Source organism: Quercus lobata, chromosome 2 (genome assembly GCF_001633185.2).
Source record: "Quercus lobata isolate SW786 chromosome 2, ValleyOak3.0 Primary Assembly, whole genome shotgun sequence".
NCBI lineage: Eukaryota > Viridiplantae > Streptophyta > Magnoliopsida > Fagales > Fagaceae > Quercus > Quercus lobata.
Window position 1 is genome coordinate 1205140 of NC_044905.1, and position 24275 is coordinate 1229414.

The window sequence follows — 24275 nt, forward strand, 5'->3', positions numbered from 1 at the left end:
TGATAATCACTCACTTCTATGAATGTTAGCACACTACGTACTGAATCTCGTAAAATCCATGAGTTATTTCATCTTGCTTAACTGATTTTTCATAATAAGTGACATGTAACATGTGAAACAAAATTGTCCCATACAAAATGTCAACTTGAAAAATTGTTTGCTTGGTGGTCCCTTTTTATGCATGTTCAAAAGCTGGTGATATATATGGTAACTTTAAAGTCAAATTGATAATACCCACTTCAGGAAATGCCTTTGATCGTAAAAAGTTATCCTGAGAAATATCATTTTATCTGTTACATACAAAAATTTGGAATATTTACCATTACTTCTTTCTGCATATATACGTATCAAGCAGTGTTAATAACAGAATATTTTTTATAATTTTTTTCTTGAACAAAAGTGCTGATATAATCTGATATGATTAGAACGATATCATTTTCATCTAGATTTATCATTGACTCTACTTTTATTATGCTCAAATTACAACAAACCATGCAATTAGTTGTAAAAAGAAGTTATAAAAAATGTTGTTATTTTATACTTATTCATACATATTTGATGAGTTACTACTGTTCAGTCACAAAGTTAATTAGAATAAACTAAAGATGTTTTGATCAATGATTGTGTGGACATAAGAAACATTGTGATGTCTATACATGGTAAATGAATCAAACTTTAGATGATCTTTAAGAAAAACATATATACCAATTGATATTTACCAAGTAATATGTGTTTGAAGTTTGAACTGCTTTGAGATTGGGAGGTGAAAAACTACGGATAGGGTAGTGTCATACTGGGGTCGAGTAGTAGCATTCTACAGTGTAAACCACACCTCTTTTTCTATTTGTCTTTTCTAAACTTGTTTTGTTTGGGCAACATGAAGTCACGTGAATAACTTTCAGACCTCTCTTCTTTGCCCTTTCTCTCCTCTATAAACACTCACCACCATTTGATCAGTCCCTTTTGGCTTTGTTATTCTTTCACCTATCCCATGTTGTCCACCTTTGCTGGACACCAGCTATAACATCTCTCTCTCTCTCTCTCTCTCTATTCAATGACTCCGGCCTATCTGAACCCACCATCATCTCCTTGCCCTCTTGTAGAGCAAAGAGAAGAAGATCAACACCTTAAGCTCTTTATCTCACCACATGATCATAAAGCCTCATCTTCCCTCTTAGTTCCTACTTTTTTTGAGAGGAAACAACATGATGAAAAGGGGATTAAATTTGAAGAGCCACAGCTACAAGAACATGATGATGAAAAGGCAAGCTAATTAAGAAGCATGTATTAATTTACATATTTTGATTAAAAAGGTTCATGCTTTGAAATAATTGATTTTACAATTATTCTTTTGATCTTATATATTCCTTGATCCTTTATTTCATCTTATCTTAAACCAAAAAGTTCAAAAGTCTAGTCAAGCATTTCTTTTTAATCCTTGATCTCTTACTAAACATTATACGTTTCCTAGTGGTGAAAAAATTATATTTAATGGTTTGGATTTCTATTTTTTTGGCCCCTCAATTACCTAGTGATCTAATTACTTTCATCTTTTATTTTTATGACCTTAATCTTATAGCAGTGGAAGGTTAGTATTCTATAATTTGATTTCTTGGTGATATTTCAAGATCTTAAGCTAATGATTAGATTTCTATTGCCTTTGTGTCCTCAAATTTACTTTTGATCCTGTTTTTTAAAACTCTTTTCTTGAACATAGATTAATAATCCCATATGTTATGGATCAACATGTGATCATCCAGCATTTTCATTTTCTTCATTGCAGTCTGTGGAGGAAGATATTAGCAAACACCACAAATTATCCATATGCCAAAGCCAAGGTGGAGATCCAAGTAAAAGTACAACTGGGCCAGTACAGTGGATGTCTTCAAAGATGAGGTTGATGCAAAAAATGATGAACCCAAATTTCCAAGATACAGACAAACCAGCAAGAACTATGAAGAACTTTCCAAGTGATCAGCGGCATGGAAATGGAGAAATCAACCCGCCTAACTGCATCAACAACACTATTAGGGTTTGTGCTGATTGTAACACCACCACTACCCCTCTTTGGAGGAGTGGCCCTCGAGGTCCCAAGGTTATATATCTTTCTTCATCATTTTTGTGCATAATTTTCTAGGGCTAAGAATCAAACACTAAAGCCGATCACCCTCACAGATGCCCTTACCATTGTGTTATGTTTAGTAATATTAGCACTTTATGTGTAATGTTTAGTAATATTAGCACTTTATGTGTATATATTATCATCACAAAAACCACACACCAACAAAGAAATCTTAAATAGGTTAAGCTTGATTTTGCTTAACTTGACAGATAGCTGAGTTTAAGCTATTAGGAGTGACAACATAGTTTTAACTCAGGACCACCTGCTTCTAATACCAGGATGAATTACTATATGTTCCATAAGTTTAAGCCTTTAGGAAACTATGACTTAATTGCCTAACCATTATTATAACATATATAGATAGCTAATTAAGTTCTTTATATGCAACATGTTATTGCAGTCACTTTGCAATGCCTGTGGTATTAGGCAAAGGAAGGCAAGAAGAGCCATGGCAGAAGCTGCAGCAGCTGCAAATGGTATGGTAGTTTCCACCAACAATTCAACAACGAAGAGTTATAAGGTGCACAACAAAGAAAAGAAATCGCGTAAAAGCCATGGAGCACAATACAAGACTAAGTGCAAGCTCATGGACACTTCCCACAGCAAAAGGAAGCTTTCTTTCAAGGATTTAGCTCTAAGTTTGAGAAACAATTCGACTTTTGGAAGAGTATTTCCTCAGGATGAAGCAGAAGGTGCACTCCTGCTAATGGAACTATCTTGTGGCCTTGTTCACAGTAGAAAATTTTCCATTTAGTTTTAACAAGTTTTTTCTTTTCTTTGTTGAAGTTTGTCTCATCTCCATTTCAAATGAACCCATTTCATGGTTGAAGTTTAATATCAAAAAATTTAAAAGTGTATCTAGTATCATGTCATTTAAAGCACATGATACTCTATACACTGAGTTTCGGAAAAAAAAAAAAAAAAAAAAATTTACCGTGAAATGAACTCTTAAAATGGAGAGAATCTTGTTCTCTTTCTTATATGCGTGCAACTAAGTGAGTGAGTGTGTGAGAGATGTGTCTTTTGAGCAAGTTGTAAACCAAAAGATATGGGTTTGCTTCATTATTACCGTTTATCTTGATAGTAAAATAATGAGGATAATTATACATCTTCAGCTACGTACTTTGATTCACAATTACCTTTGTACTTGTAGCTAGGCCCCATTTCCATGTCAAGATTCATACATAGATTAATTTGAATGAGAAATGTTAGTTATATCTGTTGCGTGTGTTTGTGACTTTGTGTCCTCAAAGTTGCTCCACTTTTATCATATATGGTAACGTGTCATCAAACTTCCTAGATAGTCATGTGACCAGAGTGGAAATCAGTCCATGTGGTCCTAGTAAAAATACTGATTGAATTGATTGGTTGCATTTTTTCAACTTGGGAAATTCCAAGCAATGCTATGCCAAAAAAATGGACAAAGTTAAGTTCTTTTTTCTAGCTTCTACTAAAGTTTTCTTCTTCCCCTCTTATAATAACTACTTTTTGGTGTTTGGGATCTTACTACTGCTTAAAATGAATTTCAGAGTATTGGTCCATGGAAAAGGACAATTTTTATAAGTTGGTACGAAAAATTATCAAAATATGTTATGCTATTTGTTGCATGTAGCATGTGTGCCTACAAGCTAGGTTACAATAGATGAGGACTACACATACGTACGAATTCCATTGGCTTTATACATATATCTATTGATACATAAGATACTGTCTCAAATTTAAGACTATCATATGGCTATTAAATAGCCAAGGTCAGTTGATTAACTAAAATTCTCATTTTAGAATGAGTGATACCATATACATAAAATTCTTATTTTTTTCATAATTTTTAAGGTGGTAAGTTGTTACATTATTTTTATTTTTATTTTTGTTGCTTATTAGGAACTTGTCGCCTCAGTAATTATGAAAAAAAGAAATTATGTAGACTTGTTGTTTTAGAATTGTTGAAGTTTAACGTACATGGTGTTTGGTTAGATAAAATAAGGAAGTTGTATCTTGTATAATGATTGCATGTAATACCTCTCTCACTTGGAGTAGGTCTCACATTTAACGGATTTACCTCTATGTGATAGAGATAATACACAAAGCTGTTACATAAAATAACAAATCGAAAATAGGAGGGAAGGATGTGAATGGGAGAAGAGGGTGGAAGAGCTACTATTTCCACCTTTTGGTTGAAGGCAGAGAGCGCAGGAAAAGAGATAACGTGGTGTACTGATGCTGTTTTAGTTACACTATAGTCTAGTGGTGAGGGCCACCCAAGTGAAATCAGGCAAAAATAGAAGGGAATTTGTGATGTGATTCCTTTATCGCCATTAGGAAATTATCTTTACACTCTTGTGATGTGCCTTCGTTTACTACCACACATTTCTTGCAGCCTGCTGTTTCAGTACTCACCCATTGAATTTTTTGTAGGTTGACAATTCTTCACACATCATCATCCATAGAATATTGTCATATGTGCCATAAATCAAAAAATCAAAACTAATGCATATATTCCAATTTGTGATAATTTGGTATAGTATTAAACCAAAAAAAAAATCAAAATCAAAATCAAAACTAATGAATTTATGTAGTTATAACTTATAAGCCCCTTCACAAATAATTATGAACGAAAAAATAACTAGAAATTTAACACCCAAAAATATGTAGTTTTGGCAACTAGATTTTTGAGGACTGTCAACTTTACTATTCTACTTTTCTTTGAATCATATTGTGTAGCTTTCTGCCTCTACAATTAAATAGAACTGTTTTCCCATTTTTAATGTAATTATATAGAGATTATGCTTTCTGTTATCATTACTAATGTGATTATGACATTTCCATTTTCCTCTTTAATTTTTTATCTTAGGATGTGCAGTATAGGAGCGTCAAATATTTTTAGGGAGTATACCAGTGCATATCTTTAGATGAGAACATCACATGGTCCGACGACTATGTACATGTTTATCTTTTTGGTCAATTGGATAGACTTCAACTTCGTAGGATTGTTAAGAATTTTAGATGAGATTTTATTTATGTATTTATTTATAGTTGTAAGAGCACTCTCATCAGGTGTGCCAAATGCCAAATATTTGGCATTTGGCACACCAAACCCCAAAACAGGAGCCTCATGAGATGTTCCAAATGCCAAAAATTTTGGCACACAGCTACAGTACCGTCTCAAATATGAGACGGTACGGACAGCCATGCTAATTTTTTTTATTATTTGTTTATTCCCTCAGACTTTCTCTCTCATTATTCACGCAGACTCTCTCTCTCTCTCTGCTCTCATCTGCGTTCTGTTCTTTTCTCTCTGCATCATCGTTCTTCTCTCTCGCCGAAGCCGCCAATCTCGCCGCTGATCTCGCCGAAGCCGCTGATCTCGCCGGAGCCATAGTCGTCCTCCATAGCTCCCTCTTCACTCTCATTCTCTTCATCTCTCATCCTCAAGTCGCCTGAAGCCGATCTCACCTAAAGCCACCTCAAGCAGCTGAAATCGATCTCGCCTGAAGCCGATCTCGCTGCCGATGTCTCTCGCCTGAAGCCGACCTCGCCGCTTGAGCTGTGGGTTTGTTTGATTTGGGATTTCTTTTTTCCTGGTTGTGTTTTTTTTTTTTTTTTTTTTGAGGCAGCGTTGGTGGCTGTGGTTGTTGCCGGTGGTGGCCGTTGGTGATGATGATGACGATAATGATAGTGCCGGTGGGTTTGTCCTGATCTGATTTGCCGCTCTGGTTGTGTTTTTTTTTTTTTTTTTTTTTTTTGAGGCGCGTTGGTGGTCGTTGGTGGTTGCGGTGGTGGGCCATTGGTGATGATGATGATGATGATAGTGGGTGGGTTTGTCCTGATCTGATTGCCGCTCTGTTGTGTTTTTTTTTTTTTTTTGAGGCGGCGTTGGTGGCCGTCGGTGTTGTTGCCGGTGGTGGCCGTCGGTGTTTGTGCCGGTGGTGGCCGTTGGTGATGATGATAGTGATAGGGATAAGGAGGAGGAATATATTATTTTAATGTATAGGAAATATTATTTTAATGTATAGAATTGAAATATAGAACATCTGAAAAATGGTATGTTGTAAAATGATGTGCTAAAATGATAAAGTGAGTTTTTGATGTGTTAAAATGACATTTTTCATGAGAGACCTGATGGAAATGCTCTAAGTTGTAACTTGGTTACTTTTCCATTTCTTCTTCTTCCTTTTTTAATTAGGAAAGAAGGTAAGCCATGATTATATATATAAATATATAATAGAATTTAAATTCTATTTTATATTTGAACACTCAATTAAAATCTTAATATGTCATATTTTCTACAAAAAATAAAATTTATATAGTTTCAAACAAAAAACAAAAAACAACAATATTAAAAAACTTTCATAATGAACAACAATATATATATATATATATATATATTTATATACAAACAAAATTATAATAAATAAATGTCTCTTAATAAATACCACAATATCAAATTTCATATTCATATATAAAATTAAATGAGAGGAAAAAAGTTTTTTTATTAAAAAAATAATATTTTATTGAATTTCTTTGAGTTGCTGACTAGTATATCTAACTAAACGCATGACAACTCATCTGCCTAAGAGATCATGGTAATTAATCCAATGCCTGTGGCATATTTGTCTCAATATCAGCCACCCCAGCCATTTTTTGAAAATTAATAATCTAAGTAGGTTACATTAAAATAAAAAATTAAAAAAAAAAAAACTAAAACTATGTAAGTAATTTAGAAAGATCGAGTCAATATACAAATTGATTAATACATACACGCGCATGAATATTAATTCAATATTTCTCCTTGTAATTAAAGGCTAATTATATATTGGGGGAGAAGAGCTTCAACTAGATTTGTAATATGTTCTAACTATGTGTCTTAAAAATGCAATAGATAGCTATTCTCGAAAAAAAAAAAAAAAAATGCAATAGGTAGCTAAGAGGATTGTAGTTCAAAGGATTGGTACATTTTGGTGTTTCTAACTAAAATATATAAAGTTTAAATCCTCCCACCTTTAACTATTGAATTATCCCAAAAATAAAAATAAAAAATACTATGGGTAATTAGGTAAAATAGGATAGCAGACATTTCAAGAACTACCATGTCAAGCAAATAGTTAGTTTGTTAGAAAGGATACATGTGAACTTGTACTATGTGGCTAAATTAGAGACATCAACTGCAATACATTAATTACAGGAGACACACGGTATCCCATTGTACTTATGTTTCATTGGCACGTGAGCAGTGCCAGTTCTACATGTGAAGCAAGTGATGCAGCCGCCTAGAACCTTAGAAAAAAGGCTACCAAATTTTAACTAATAAGATTTTTAAAAAATATTATAATAGTATCAATTAAATCTAAATATTAGTCAATAAATAAAATAATTTTTTTTATCAAATGAAAAAAAAAAAAAAAAAAAATCTTACCTCTATAATATTTTTATCTAAGTCTATCACTAATATTTTTACCTCCACAACATTTTTAGCAGAAAAAAGAAAAAAAAAATTACTAGTTTTTATCTAAGTCTACTATTAACATCATTTTTTTACTTACCACTATCAATCTGCCACATCAACAACTTTGAAAAGTTTTGTCAAATTTTTTGTTTATAGACTTTCAAGAAAAAATCACAATGTTAATTAGTAGTAATTTTGCAACTAAAACAACATAATAGAATCTAAGTAATTTTTAATTTTTAAAAAATCATATTTAAATATATAAGGACTTAATTTCACTTTTCACCTTATGCCCCCAAATACATTAAACCGCCTCTACACGTGAGTCTCACACCTGTAGAGCCTACATGTCAGTAAAACGTAAGTCTTATACGTTGAGGTGATACAAAGCTTTTACTTTTAATTACAATTTGAAAATTGAAGGTAACATATATACAAAAATGACAACAAACACAACTATTATATATGGTTCCTTACTACCTTTTCTTTTAGATCTGCCTCAAAGACTCTAAACTAAACTACTGTAAAGATGTTTTCATGGGAATTAAAATATTGAATCCAAGTCTGTCACATGATGACTAATACAAGGATTTAGATTTACTTTTGTCCTTTAAATGCTATGTTAATCAATACAGTGCTCAAATTCTATATGTTGTCACTCTTAACCAGCCCAACTATATATGAAAAACTGGCAGTTGGCAATATTTTCTTTCATATTTCTTGTTTCTTCTTTATTTTTATTTTTATTCTTTATTTTTTTGGATCAACTACAACAAACCTTATAATCTCAAAATCTTGGAATTGGTTATGAATTTTTAACAGGCTAATTATGGTAGATCACATGTATTTTAATATACATGCATATGTAATGATTTCGTTCATAATTAAAAAATAAAAGTAAAGTAACTGAATTATTTCTAATGACCATCAATCTATTGCAACCCTCTCTCTCTCTCTCTCATTTGGACATGTACGTGAACAAAATCTATTGCAAAAAAACACTTATAAAGGAAAACTTTGCAGCTATGGACTACCAATTGCTCATTCTTGAAGGTCAGTAAGGGATGCTAATCAAGCTAAGACCCGAAAGGCCCAATTCAAGTTTGGGAGGAGGGACATCAACATGTACCAAACAATTCAATAATATATTCCGTTATAACATCATTACTTGAAAACAAATATAATAAAAAAAACAAAAGACCCAATTGGCGCTTCTGTTGCTGGTGTAAAACGTCATGGGACAAAGGTCAAGTAGATCAAGTCCACCGACAAAAAGTATTGATATAAATTAAGCAATAAAATTAGAGTATGGTCTCCACGAGATCATCCTCACGTGCCTTGTTCTAGAATCTCCCTTTAGTATAGAGAATATAGAAATAGAATAGCATTTGATAGCTCAACAAAGTAAAAAAAATCAGCTCAAATTTTGACACTCTGATTGTTAGATCCAATTTTACTAAATTATAGTTGACCAACCAAATACAATTTTTTTTTTTTTTATTATTGTCAATTTTGCCAGAAAATAGTTATACAATTATCTTTATAATCGCACAAAATATGCATCTCTTTCTTTTTTATTTTTTATTTTTTCCCATCTTGAATCAGTTTAAATTACAGAAAGCTCACGAGATTATCAAGAAATCTTGTTAGTTGTTTCTCAAAAAAAAAAAAAAAAATCTTGTTAGTTATGATGTCTTTCATTAAATTATACATAATAAGCATGCTTAAGAAATACAGTACATTATTAATAATAAATACAGTATACAACATAGCACATACTATATAGTTGTTATACTATACATTTGTACGGATGTGATATATATATATATATATAAAATATTTTTTTCCTTTAAATGATAGGGGGGACAAATAATTAAGCCCTCCCCCACAGCCCACAATCCCCCTTTTTGTTGTTGTTGTTTTTTTTTTTTTTAATAAAAAAATCAGAGAAATTGTTTTAGATTTATATGCTAGCTGCATGTGATTCATTCAAAGGTGGGTGGATTTATGTAGTTTATGACTCACGTGTAACATATTTCATGTAAATGCATTTTTTCATTTTATATAGGAATGTAAATGCGTTGTTTGTGCCCTTGTGGCTTATGCCACATAGCGCTCATGTCCAAATCATATTTTCTAAGTTTTAATATCTTTTAACAAAATTCTCTCTTTCTTAGTATATTTACTTGTTTTTTTTTTTTTTTTTTTTTTTTTTTTTTTTTTAATTAAGAAAAAAGCTGCAAAATTTATTAAGAAAATCTAGCCAAATTAATAAGCAAAAATAACAGTGCTAAGGTATAAAGAAATATCTTTCATCCATGTCGAAAAACCACTAAAATGTTAAGTATGCGTAACAAGATTATAAGCTACAGAGCTTCCTCAAAGGAATCTGATAAAAGTTTAGCCTCATCAACTGGGTGACCAAAAGAAACAAAGGAAGTATCTTCCCTAATCAAAGCTGAGCAAAAAAAATTCATTTAAGATTTAACTCAAGTTTGTGGAAAAAGGAAAATTCTGTGAGAAAGCTTCTCTAACCAATCCCATTGGCTGCTACTTGGAGTAAATAGCAAGGTTCTTAATTCTCTTACAACTTCTTAATCCGATGATGAATCGAGCATGTCTGAGCACAATCTCAATTGGAATCCTTGTGATTCCATTACATCTTATCTATATAATAAGTGTCGAAGAATTAACTTAGTGAGATACTGAGATATCAACCTTTGGTGAAAAGTAAATTTAATTGATTTTTAATTATAATTGCTAATACTTACAGATAAATTTGGACTCTTAATGGCCATAAAATTGGATTAGAAGAGATCATTGCAAAAGTGAATATAAGTGGCCTTTATGGTGTCTAAAATTTTAGTTGAAATAGAAATTTATATTTCCTAAAAGTTAAATAATAGAGTTTTACATAGAGTAGATCATCGGTAATAGAGTTTAATTTTAAAGTAAACTATTTTAATAATTACTAAGAATATAGACACACATCGTAGTCGTAGCAACATAATAGCCATTTAACAGTTTCAAAACCCCAACTTTTATTTAATAATTATATGATATAGTATGATGTGATGTGATTTTTTAAAATGGGAATATTATATGATATGTTACACAAAAAATAATACCAATTAGGATAAAAATCATACTAGAGAACATGCTCTAAATATCAACGAGTGCATTCAGACTCTTTTGAGTATTTAACTATTTTTTCAAGTGTATGTAGTCCCTCTAATTCCACACATAGTAAATTATTACGTGAAAAAATTCCTTGAACTAACCCCAATATGCTAACAAGATATTTTGAATCCAATGTCTAATGCTCATCATGCTGAAAATATCAACGGTTTTAGCTGATTTTTTTTCCAAGACATCATAAACACGGTACTCACTCCCAAAACCAAAATTATTGGTACAATGAAGTCCTTGTGTACGCAACACTCATACCATAAATTAATGCCTACTGTATTAGATTCCCATTCAGAAATCGTAATGACTAATGACAGACCAAAATTCATACATAGGCGATGAGTTGGGAAAAATTATGTGCTCCGAAGAATTGTGGTGGGATGGGTTTTAAAAAGCTTAAGGAGTTTAATATGGCTTTATTAACAAAGTAAGGGTAGAGACTTCAACAAGGTCATGACACCTTGGTGTACAAGGTCTTGAAGGCAAGGTATTTCCATACAAGTGATTTTTCACAAGCTATTTTGGGTAATAGTCCATCATTTACTTAGCGGAGTATTATGTCTGCTCAACCTCTTGTTAAATATGGTTTACGGTGGAAAGTTGGAAATGGTGAGAAAATCCGGATTTTGGGTGATAGGTGGCTGCCTAAGCCTTCTACATTTATGGTTTCATATCCCAGGTTGTTTATGCCAAAAGATATGAAGGTCAAAGAATTGTTAAATAAGGATGAGGCTTCTTGGAAGGTTGATGCCGTTGATGCTCTGTTCTTGCCGCATGAAGCAGAGGCTATAAAAGCAATCCCTATAAGTTTTGATATGCTAGAAGATAAACAAATTTGGGCTTGGAGCACTAATAGAGCCTTTTCAGTGAAAAATGCCTACTGGGTTGCAACTCAAATGTCATTAGCCTCATCCACGGGTTCAAGTTCTGATGGCAGCCAAGAAAGGAGCTTCTAGAAACAGCTATGGCAAATCAATGTGCCTCATAAAATAAGGCACTTCTCTTGGAGAGCTTGTCGGGACATCCTACCTTTGAAAACTAACCTTGTTAAAAGGAATGTTTTGCAAGTTGATATATGCGATGGATGCAACGAGGAGGCTAAGAATTCAATCCATTTCTTTTGGAAGTGTTACCGCGCTAAAGAACTGTGGTCTTTGTCGAAACTAGTTTTTCCCAGTGTGATGGATTAGCTTGGTTCTTTTAAGGAGATGCTCTGGTATTTAATGATGGATCAATTCTGTTGACTTGTGCGTGGGCGTTGTGGGGTAATAGGAATGATGTTCGTCATGGCAAAAAGCGAAAAGACGAAAGAATGCTTCTTCATTGGGCGCGGTGCAATATCTAGAGAAGTATCAGGTTGCCATTGAGTTACCACCGAGTGCCCAGGAGTCAGTCCAGCATGTTCAGAGATGGTTTCTACCTCCAATATCGGTTTTCAAGTTCAATGTTGATGGTGCTGTATTTGCTGAGCTGAATTCAGTGGGAGTTGGAGTAATGGTAAAGGATTGGAATGGGCAATTTTTGGTAGCAATGAGTAGAAAAATACATGCACCACTGGGGCCTCTTGAAGCAAAAGCGAAGGCCTTTGAACTTGGTTTGCAATTTGCAAAGCAACTTGGGATCATAGACTTCATACTTGAGGATGATTCATTAGTCGTCTCTAGGGCGTTGAATCATTCTTCCTCAGTTCCGGTCTCGATTGATGTGGTGATCATGGGCATTGGCAAAGCTTCCTTGGAGTTCCATAATGTTGATTTTTCTCATGTTAAGTGAAATGCAAACACCCCAACTCATTTGTTAGCAAAGTATGCCAAGGGCATAGATAATCGGTGTATGTGGATGGAGAATTGTCATAGTTTCTTAGAATTAGCAGTTCTTCATTATGTAAATGCTATGGTTGTTTGATTTATATTAAGTTGAGTGATTTCCTATAAAAATTAAAAAAAAAAAAAAATTTCATACATAGGCTTTCAGATTCCTATCTCTTTCTAACAATAGAAAGCAATAGAGTTAGATGAACACATACCATTGATTCTACTAGACCCTAGCACTAATTTTACAATCAAACGGCCTTGATTACATATACAATACCGAAACTAGTATTGTACCAAAACAACCGTCAATCTCTAACTCACTCACTTTTGAAACGAACAATGTCAGCCACATTTTATTACTCAGAGGATGATCCAACTATTTTTCTAATATTACCCTCCAACCAAATCCATGGGTCCCACCAAAACCAGCAAATAGAAAATTTCCAAAAAAGAAAAAAGAAAATTCAATCAAATACATATCACATTCTGACATTGATGGTCCTCCGAGATTTCACACCATATGGTTCAAAAGCACCATTAGTTTAGATCCGAGTGGACTCCCACTACCTCAAACCTAACCAAATATCTTATATACCCCATTTTGTTTTTATGAGACTAAATTATAAATCGTATCTCTTAAATTTGATATGTTTTCAATTCAATCCTTTAATTTTATGTTTTATAATTTTAATTTTTTATTATTATATTACCGATTATTTCAAAAACTTAAGCGGGTGATTTTACTTGTGATTTATAACTAGTTGGATAACCATATATAGCTCATAGCATTTACGAGCAACATGACCTATAATTCCTTAGTATATATAAATGGGTCTTTCTTTCTTTACACTCTTTTAACTTTTATTCGTTTTCAATGCAATCCAATTTTCTCTAGTTTAATTCGCACAACTAAATCTACCAAAATGATGTCTTTTTTGGTAGAAAGAAAATTTTTAAAAGTAATGACAAGATTTGATGGAATTAGAGAAAATAACAAAAGAACTAAATTGAAAACTTATTAATAAGTCCTGAAATGAGAAAAAAAAAATTATATGAAACTTAAAAGATTAAAATAAAAATATATTGAAATTAGAGAGCAGAATTTATAATTTTCCGTTTTTATTATATTGGGAGAGACATAGAGATAAGCCTAATGTGAAAGAGATTCTGCCACCAAAGAAAGAATCTCATATACCCTTTAAAAACCATCCAAATGTCCTTCATTTCCCTCTGAAGTGATTTTGATCCATTGAAACTCAATCTCATATCCTTCATTTCCTTCCATACATTCACTAACTCACTTTCCTCAGATTTTGTACACATTTTTTTTGTAGACTAGTATGTTATCCCTGAACAGGTCTCTTTCTCCTCTAGGTGCTTAGTCACCCACCACCCATCACCTCTCCACCAGATCTTGGGCTCATATTTTGATTATTTTCCTCCATATTTATTATTATTATTATTATAATATTTATTTGCATATATATCTATAATGTAACATAGAAAAACTCACCATACCATCAACAACCCACCACACAACCCAACTCACTCACTTCAATGGAATAACAAAAAAACCAAAACAAAACAACTTTAGTTCCTGTTTTCTTTGGTCTTTTCATTTTTCTCACCAACCCCATTTCCTCTTTGCTTTTGCTTTTGCTGTTGCTGTTTGTTCATTTTTGTTTCTGTTTCTGCAAAAACAGAACACACCAAAAAAAAAAAAAAAACAGAAGCTTTTCTCTCATTGTTCATTCATGGAACGTGCAAGGCGCTTCGCAAACCGTGCAATTCTGAAGCGGTTGGTGTCAGAAGCCAAGCAGTTTCGTCAAAATGAGACTTTGTTGCACACTGTCTCCCCAGTTTCATACACACCCTCAAGGTACGTATCATCCTTGACCTCGTACATGTCCATGCGTAGAAGTACTAGATCAGATTTGTCACATAACAATGTTGGTCAAGGTGTTGGGGTGTCTCAAACTCGTTCTATATCTGTGGAGGCATTGAAACCCAGTGACACTTTTCCACGCCGCCATAACTCGGCAACCCCAGAAGAGCAAACTAAAATGGCTAACTTATGTGGGTTTGATAAGCTTGATTCGCTTATTGATGCCACTGTGCCTAAATCTATTAGAATCCAATCAATGAAGTTTGATAAGTTTGATGAAGGGTTAACTGAGAGTCAAATGATTGAGCACATGAAAAAACTAGCTTCAAAAAATCAGGTTTTTAAGTCATATATTGGGATGGGATACTATAACACTTATGTTCCACCTGTGATTTTGAGGAACATAATGGAGAATCCAGCTTGGTACACTCAATACACACCTTACCAAGCTGAGATATCTCAAGGGCGTCTTGAATCTTTGTTAAATTATCAAACTTTGATTACGGATCTTACTGGTCTCCCCATGTCAAATGCTTCATTGCTTGATGAAGGAACAGCCGCTGCTGAAGCAATGGCTATGTGTAATAATATTCAGAAGGGAAAGAAGAAAACTTTTGTAATTGCCAATAATTGTCACCCTCAAACAATTGATATTTGTAAGACTAGAGCTGATGGTTTTGATCTTAAAGTAGTTACCGCAGATCTTAAGGATATCAATTACAAATCTGGGGATGTGTGTGGTGTTTTGGTTCAGTACCCGGGGACTGAGGGTGAGATTTTGGATTATGCGGAGTTCATTAAGAATGCTCATGGTCATGGGGTCAAGGTTGTGATGGCGTCGGATCTATTGGCATTGACATTGTTGAAGCCACCAGGTGAATTGGGGGCTGATATTGTTGTTGGTTCTGCTCAGAGGTTTGGGGTTCCTATGGGGTATGGAGGTCCTCATGCTGCGTTTCTGGCCACATCACAAGAGTACAAGAGGATGATGCCAGGGAGAATCATTGGTGTAAGTGTTGATTCTTCAGGGAAGCCTGCTCTGCGAATGGCAATGCAGACAAGGGAGCAGCATATCCGTAGGGATAAGGCTACAAGCAATATTTGCACTGCTCAGGTACTAAGCTATTTCTTACTCTGATTAGTCTGTTGAGGATTTATAGCTGACGTACTAAGCTATTTCTTACTCTGATTAGTCTGTTGAGGATTTATAGCTGACCCCAAAGTTTTGGGTCTAAAGCTTAGTTGTTATTGCTGTTTTATTACTTTTGTAATTAGTTTAATAGAGCTGCTTATATGGATATTTGAAAATCTTGTGAATCATTATGTTTTTGACAATTATGAATTATGTAACTGTGGTCCAGCTCAATTTTTTTGCTGGGCGTAATTCTAGAATAGGTGTCTTGGTGTTCAAGGAGTTGGCTTTCTAGTTTGAATGTCTGTCCTGTTTTATCTAGGCACTGCTTGCAAATATGGCTGCTATGTATGCTGTTTATCATGGACCTGAAGGCCTTAAATCCATTGCACAACGGGTTCATGGTCTTGCTGGGGCATTTTCACTTGGACTGAAGAAGCTTAGGACAGGGGAAGTTCAAGGCCTTCCCTTCTTTGACACTGTGAAGGTTAAGGTTGCTGATGCACATGCAATTGCTGATGCTGCTTACAAGAGTGAAATAAATTTGAGAATTGTAGACCGGAACACCGTAAGTGTGATTTTGTAAGTAAACCAATTAGTTGGCTATAGGTCTATGTGATGAGATTAATTGGGTCTATATGCATTTCAGATAACCGTTTCTTTTGATGAGACAACCACCTTGGAGGATGTTGATAAACTTCTCAAAGTTTTTGCTGGTGGCAAGCCTGTGAGTCTCATTAGTTTTACATGGTGATGGTGTTTGCAATCAATTAGGATTTTCATCCACCTGACTTAGACTTGTGGTAAATTTTCAGGTTCCATTTACTGCTGCATCTCTTGCACCAGAGGTGGAGACCGTGATTCCCTCTGGGCTAGAAAGGGAGAGCCCATATCTCACCCATCCAATCTTTAACACGTATATCCCCCTCAAGAAATTTGAACTCTGCAAAGTTTACATTTCATAACCAACCCTGACTTTTCTTTTCTCTTTATTAGGTATCATACAGAGCATGAGCTGCTTAGATACATTCATAGGTTACAATCAAAGGATCTCTCTCTATGCCACAGCATGATTCCATTGGGATCGTGTACTATGAAATTGAATGCAACAAGTGAGATGATGCCAGTAACATGGCCTGGCTTTACTGACATTCACCCTTTTGCCCCAACTGAACAGTCTCAGGGTTATCAGGTAGTTGCAAATGTTTACTTGCCACAATAAGTTCCAATTGTTTTCTTTGCCCAAAATTTTTGGTTTTATGTTGTTTCTTCTTTGTATAAACAGGCAGGTTTACATTATTCTCTTAATGAATGGTTTCCAGGAAATGTTCAAAGATTTGGGTGAACTATTGTGTACCATCACTGGCTTTGACTCTTTTTCCTTGCAACCTAATGCTGGTGCGGCTGGAGAGTATGCTGGCTTGATGGTTATCCGGGCATATCATTTGGTATGGTAACATTGGCCAAATTTAAATAATGTTTTCTTTCAATTGTAGTAAAGAAAGTAAGAGGCATTTGATGCTTTCTCCTTAAGGCTCACTTTGATGCAAACATAAAGTAATCACCTCAACTTGAAGCCTGGAATCTTAATATGATGATTTGTATGCTCCTAAAGTGCCTTGAGCACATGAGGCAGGCGTCAAAGTTTGAGTTTTGATTTCTCTCTCTCAGAGTGGAAAATATCATTGCAAACAAAGAAGGATTAACCTTTGGGTGATTATATAGTTTCTTCTTATTCTCTACTTAGAATAAGGAATTTCATGGTAGATATTGAAGGTATTCAAGCTTTCTAGGAATTTTTCTTCGCATTTGCTGTGAATGATGCTGATGATTAAAATCTGCAGTATGTGTGTGTGTTTGTCTGCATAAATATATAATGGAATAGCATTTTGTTCCTCAAATATGTAAATGAATGGAAGCAAGTCTAAATTGCAGTATTTTCTTGCCATAAATCTAGAAGTCCTCAGATCATCACTCCATTTCAAAAACAACATGACATTGTATTAGTCTTATTTTGTCAAAAGCTGATGCTGAATGAACATTGTAGGCAAGAGGTGACCATCATCGCAATGTGTGCATTATACCTGTTTCAGCACATGGGACAAATCCTGCTAGTGCTGCCATGTGTGGAATGAAAATTGTCTCTGTTGGAACTGATGCCAAGGGAAACATCAACATTGAAGAATTAAGGAAGGCTGCTGAAGCTAATAGGGACAACCTCTCTGCTCTTATGGTAATTTCATTTTGCATCCTTTGCTGGGAATCTGCTTTTGTCATTTGACAAAATTAAAGGAGATGGAGGTGGAGATTTAATTCAATATTGACAGTCTTTTAATTTTGGTTGACATGATAGGTCACATATCCTTCAACTCATGGAGTCTATGAAGAAGGTATTGATGAGATATGTAAGATAATTCATGACAATGGAGGTCAAGTATACATGGATGGGGCTAACATGAATGCACAGGTCAGCTATTTGCCCCATCTTCCTTTGTTTCATTCATATGTTAATTGTATTCATTGAGCACATAATCTAGTAAAATCAACTAATAGCCTTTGCCTTATAATCAAATGGTCTACTAAAATATATAGCTGTGGGGCTAGTTTGTGTGTGTGTTGGTTGATTTTTTGATTCTTCAATTTATATTCCCCGTGTTTAAGTAGATAATTTCTGGGTCATTTGATTTTTTGCTCTTTAAACACATATCTACATATTGTTGTAGTGGAAACTTCAGCTTCTATTTATGCATTTCATTTTTTCTGGCATTTCTTTTCAATTTAATTTCACATTAAATCTAAAAAACCTTTGGTCCTTATAGGTGGGACTGACAAACCCTGGTTGCATTGGAGCTGATGTTTGCCATCTCAATCTCCATAAAACATTTTGCATTCCTCATGGAGGAGGTGGTCCTGGCATGGGTCCTATTGGTGTGAAGAAACACTTGGCACCATTTTTGCCATCGCATCCTGTGGTAATTGCTCTTTTCATTGAGTAACCTTATATGTGAATATGATTCCATTTAATTCCATGTTAGGTTTATATATGCGTCAAATGCATGTAGCTTCTATTGACAAATTAGTTTCATTCTCATCCATCTTTCATTTCTTCATGATCCATTGTGTGATTCTAATTGTATTGGAACTGACAGCCTCACACACACACATGCATGAACAATCAGAGCATAACCCACTTCGGTTAGTAAAGTTACATGATGGTGATGATTACTTGCATGCTCTGCCACTACTATGTCTTTTATTATTATTGATTCTTTTCTGGCAAGTTTTTTTCTTATTCAATCATTAATTTCATCCTGCTTTTACTTTTAAGGTACCCACTGGTGGAATACCTGCTCCTGACAAGTCTCACCCACTTGGTACCATTTCTGCTGCACCTTGGGGCTCTGCACTTATTTTGCCAATATCATACACATATATAGCCATGATGGGGTCAAATGGTCTCACTGAAGCATCAAAAATAGCTATTCTGAATGCAAATTACATGGCAAAGCGTTTGGAGGTTCCTGCTTCTTTCTTTACACTTCCTTGCTTTATCTTTTGAAAATCCATTCACTACTATAGAAGTAGGTAGGTGCCATGCTCTAGTCATGCTTCTATCTTCAGAAAAGAAGAATAACATGTACTTCATTGTTTGACCTAGCTAGTCCCACGATAATGTGGGTACATGTTTGCACTTGAATAAGAAGTTTGACCTGTCCATTGCACTCACATGTGGTTTTCCTGGCTAACCAACTTTGAGGTTTTGAGTTATTTTTATTTTCTCCCTTCTGAAGCTGAAGTCTCAATGATGTTTGTCCTGGTGTTCTTAATATTGTTTTCGTATTTTGCTTTGCCTTTTTGCAGAACTATTACCCCATTCTTTTCCGTGGTGTCAATGGAACAGTTGCCCATGAATTCATTGTTGATTTAAGAGGCTTCAAGGTAGTTTTGTTCATTTCTAGGTTATATTTTGCCTACTGTTTCCATTTTTGGGAGCAATTGTAACCAATTATTGTTGCAGAATACCGCTGGGATAGAGCCTGAAGATGTTGCCAAGCGTTTAATGGACTACGGATTTCATGGACCAACAATGTCATGGCCAGTTCCAGGCACACTTATGATTGAACCCACTGAAAGTGAAAGCAAGGTATGCCCTTTGGGAGTCCCTCCACTTAACACACCCTTCTCATCCCGTTTCTTTGTTCTGTTTTAAGTAAATTTAAAATTATTTGCAGGCCGAGTTAGACAGGTTTTGTGATGCTCTTATTTCCATTAGAGAAGAAATTGCTCAGATTGAGAATGGAAAAGCAGACGTCCACAACAATGTCCTGAAGGTGAAATGACTATTCTTTTTCCTCACTTTGGCCATTCACATAAGAAATTGTTAAATTGATTGCTGTCCTTGCTCAAGAATTCATGTGTCCAACTTTGACTAGTCTATTGAGGATCCATAAGATAACCAACCTCAAAAATTTTGGGACAAATTCGTGGTTGTTGTTGTCCTTGCACAGTTATGGACACATGTTTAAAAATAATCCAATTGTGAACTTTTAAAGTAATTATCTAAAAAAATATTATGCAGGGAGCTCCTCATCCACCATCCCTGCTCATGGGAGATGCATGGACAAAACCATATTCTCGGGAATATGCAGCCTTCCCAGCTGCTTGGCTTCGTGTTGCGAAGTTCTGGCCTACTACAGGTATCCATATCCATCTTCATCTAAATTTGTAGTTTTGGATGTTATATAGTTGCCTTGATACCCCATCTCTTAATTGCTTGCTTTTCATATAAACCATTGTTCTTTCAGACTGATCTGTTGTCTATAATTGAGGAACTTAACAGTTTCTTTTATCAATTAATACTTGCAATATTATAATCATTCAAGCACCACATGCATTTTAATCATTGATACAAGATCTACTCTACTTAGTCCATGATTATTTGCAAGATGCAAGTGCTACAAATTGTGACAAACCTTGAATACTTTAATGCATTTATAGTCTATGCCTGCTTAATTTTACCTAACATTGAGTTCTTTTGCACTGTTATATCAGGGCGTGTGGATAATGTTTATGGCGACCGCAACCTTGTCTGCACCCTTCTCCCAGCATCACATGTTGTTGAAGAACAAGCGGCAGCCACTGCCTAGTCTTCCTCATCATGCTCCTTGCTGCAAGGTTTCTCTATGAAACCGTTTGCTTCTCCCTCTCATTGTATATAAATATTTCCTTGATTATGTCCTTCACAGCTGGTGACATTCATTTTCCTAATACCATATTGATAATGATCAGCTGTTCTAATAACAATTGTTGCTGATTGCAACCCAAAATGTTGTAATTCTAATTTACTTCATTCTCCCTCCTCTTTTGGGTCTTAGCCAATATTAAACAGAAGCTAAATGCTCAACCTATGTTAATTCTACTTGTAATTCATAGTTCCCAAAGCCAAGTATTGGCATGGAACAAACATAACTAATTCCACAAGAATGGATTGGATAAGATACTAATCTACTGCTTTGAATCCAGAGTTTTTAACTAGAATAAAACGAGGAAGAGTGTCTAAACGACTTGTGACCAAAAAGCAGCAAAAAAAATTAATAAAAAAATGTTGCTGAAAACACTCTTGAGATTGGACCGTCAGTCCAATCTCAACTCCTCTTACCAAACATGGGGTTATCTTGAAGCTCAAGCATCACATCTGCACTTTGTTCCTTTAAATATCTTTAACTGAAATGGTTATATATTTGCCAATTTTTTATTTTTAATAATTTGATAACAATTAGGGTGGGGGGATTTAAACTTGGATATTTCCATTGCCAAGCCTACAGTTTACTTTGTTAAGTTTTTAAACTTAAGTATTTGATTTGCTAATTTTGAAATTATAACAATTAGAATATCTTAAAACTATAGGATTTAAATATATATATATATATATATACACTTTTCTTTTCTTTTCTTTTGCAACTTTCATGGTTGTAGTCCCATCACATAGTATAGACACACACTAAAATGTCTAAATATTAGAATATACTCTTTAAGACAAAACTTGAACAAATGTTTACCTTTAGGTTTTTTAAAACATTTATACTCTCGTCACTTTCGCTCTTTTGTATTTTCATCGAATCTTACATTCATTGTGTTATCACTTGTTACCATTACCTTCTTCATTCTAATTCCTCTATACAATCAAAACTATCACCGCCACCACCTTAGATGTTGTCATACCACTGTAGTTACCACCCTTACAACCACTATTGCCATCACCACTATAAGAACTATACTAATTAAAAAAATCATTGATTGTTTTTTAAGCAAATCAAATGGCAACAAATCTTCAAACTCATTAATGTCATAGTTTTTATCAAATACAATAAATCAAGTTGTTTTCCATAAAATAATTGTTTTTAATAAAATAATTTTCCCTAAACAAATATTTTATATATATCCACATTTTTTTGATCAAATACAAAAAAAAAAATCAAGTTTCTTTCCATAAATTTTTTTTTTAATAAAATAAAATTTCCCTAAACAAATATTTTACATATATCAACATTATATATATAATTTATTATGAATTAGTCTTTTTTTTCTTTTTTATGAACATTATTAATTAGTCTTTTAAGGTTTCCCTGTCCAGTTGATACCATCCCCTTTCCTAGGTACATCGTTCCTAATTAATGAATTGAAAATAATAATAGAGTATAATATTGGTAATCTTGACAAGCACTAACGTGATCCAATCCCATTCAGTACAACTTACATTTTATCCATAACTTAGGGAATAAACTCCACTTTTTTGTACCAAAAAAGAGAACCACATCAAATCCTTTTCTAATTGCCGTACACCTCTAAATCCTTATTGTTTTTCCTTCAAGGCCCTTGTCAAGCAATAAATAAAATGGATAATTCATATATTTTATATCTCTTTAAAATATTTTTTTAGAATTCATATAAATACGATAACAATTAGCTGTGGACCTGTGGTTGCGGGACACAATTGAATGGAAGAAATTATAAAATCAAAACAAAAATGGAAGGTATAGTCAATTCAAAAGACAATTCACAACTCACAATTTCCATAAAATTAAAAAAAAAAAAAATACAACTCACAATATGCTCTCTCTACTAGACTACTATGTATAGCCATACGTCTTGATTTTTCGACATACACACCTGGATGTGGTATGCATACCTAACATCACCTCCCCCCTCTTCTTTTTCTTTTTCTCGTGTGGTTTCCTCTTTTAATGCATCTCCATGACTAAAAATGGACCAATAACTTTAGGAATGCAAAAAATTTCATGATTTTTAAAGTGACATGTTGTGTTTTGTGCTAATGGGTTGTGTTAACAGACAACTTACTAAAAATGATATGAGGTTGCATTAACGAGCACTTTATAGTGTCCATTAAAAACTTTTTTGACTTTTTTTTAGCAAATTTTTATCTTTTTTACAGCTTTATTTATTTATTTTTTTCAACTTTATAAGTTGTGAGACTAGCTTCATAGAGAGAAGAAAAAAATTAAAATAAATTGTGGGACTACTTTTATGTCTTTTTTTTTTTTTTTCATTTATCTAATTTTTTTATTAAGTCCCACATTAAAGAAACCTTTTCTCAAATGGTATTAATGGTTGATTTTATGTAAGAGTGATATTATTCAAATCAAAATCCGTCACATCAACAATTGTAAAAGTTATTATTTGCTGAATAATACTTCAAAATTTTACCTCTCGAGTATTGCCTATACATAAATTTTTTCCTAAATGATAAAGGAGGAGATTTCTTTCATTTATCTAATTTTTTTATTAAGTGGGACCCACATTAAGGAAACCATTTTTGAAATGATATTTGTGGGGGCCAGTTAATTAGGAGGTACTATTAAGGTTGTACTAATTGGGCCTATGATCCAATCCGAGGACTTTAGCTAATTTGAGGATGGCCAAATAAGGTTATAAGGGGAACGGTTTAAAGAGAAAAGTAAAGATAGTATGAGATAAGTCCAATGAATGTTCAAGGAGAAAAACCATCTTGAAAACAAGGGTTCGAGGTCAGTAAGAATGTCATATCATCATAGATTTTCTTCAAAGTTACATCACAACTAAGAGTTGAACGTTGGACAAGGGGTAAGAAAAGGGGAGGGCAACAAATATATTCAAAAAGCTGCTACCTCCACGTTAAATGCCTCCTAACTAACTCTCTAACTGCATTAATGTGGAGGTGATACTTGAATAGTGGTCAAACAGCCTTACAGCTACTAGTTGATGGTTCTGGGAGGTATTGGATGGGACAAGAAGGAGTTCCCAGGATCTAACCTACACGTATATGGTAGGGATGATACCAAGATTATAGTATATAGCATGAGAATATGGCCTAAAGAAAGGCATCAGAAAAAATCAAGAAATTTTTGTAATAATACTGTGAGCTCTCGTAACTTTGTTTATGAACAAGACAATATAATATAAGCTCCTCAGGCCACTCCAAGGACAGACTTTCTTATCTTACTTGTGTTTAATAGCCTTAAATTAGCAAATTTTATCGTTTTTCTTCTGGAGTAAATCTAGTTCTTTCATCCACGCTCTACAAATTTATTGTTTGGGTTTTTTGGGCTAAAACCCAATCCTATATTGGGTCCAATCCAATTTCGGTCCTTACAATATTAATGGTTGATTTTATGTGAAAGTGATATTATTCA

General features: G+C 33.9%; 2 protein-coding genes across 2 annotated transcripts; both read left to right on the forward strand.

Annotated features, from left to right (window-relative positions):
* The first annotated feature begins 908 nt into the window (after positions 1–908).
* Positions 909–3257, forward strand: LOC115970795 (GATA transcription factor 21-like). Its single transcript, XM_031090410.1, has 3 exons — positions 909–1264; positions 1784–2095; positions 2523–3257. Exons 1-3 carry the CDS (start codon positions 1055–1057, stop codon positions 2874–2876), a joined length of 876 nt encoding a protein of 291 aa, XP_030946270.1. The 5' UTR covers positions 909–1054; the 3' UTR covers positions 2877–3257.
* A 10798-nt stretch (positions 3258–14055) lies between these two features.
* On the forward strand, positions 14056–21081 carry LOC115970851 (glycine dehydrogenase (decarboxylating), mitochondrial). The gene is made up of 15 exons (XM_031090472.1): positions 14056–15567; positions 15908–16153; positions 16235–16312; positions 16401–16501; positions 16582–16777; positions 16908–17033; positions 17633–17818; positions 17939–18052; positions 18405–18557; positions 18914–19102; positions 19447–19524; positions 19604–19729; positions 19818–19916; positions 20165–20282; positions 20638–21081. Exons 1-15 carry the CDS (start codon positions 14323–14325, stop codon positions 20730–20732), a joined length of 3150 nt encoding a protein of 1049 aa, XP_030946332.1. The 5' UTR covers positions 14056–14322; the 3' UTR covers positions 20733–21081.
* The last annotated feature ends 3194 nt before the right edge of the window (positions 21082–24275 follow it).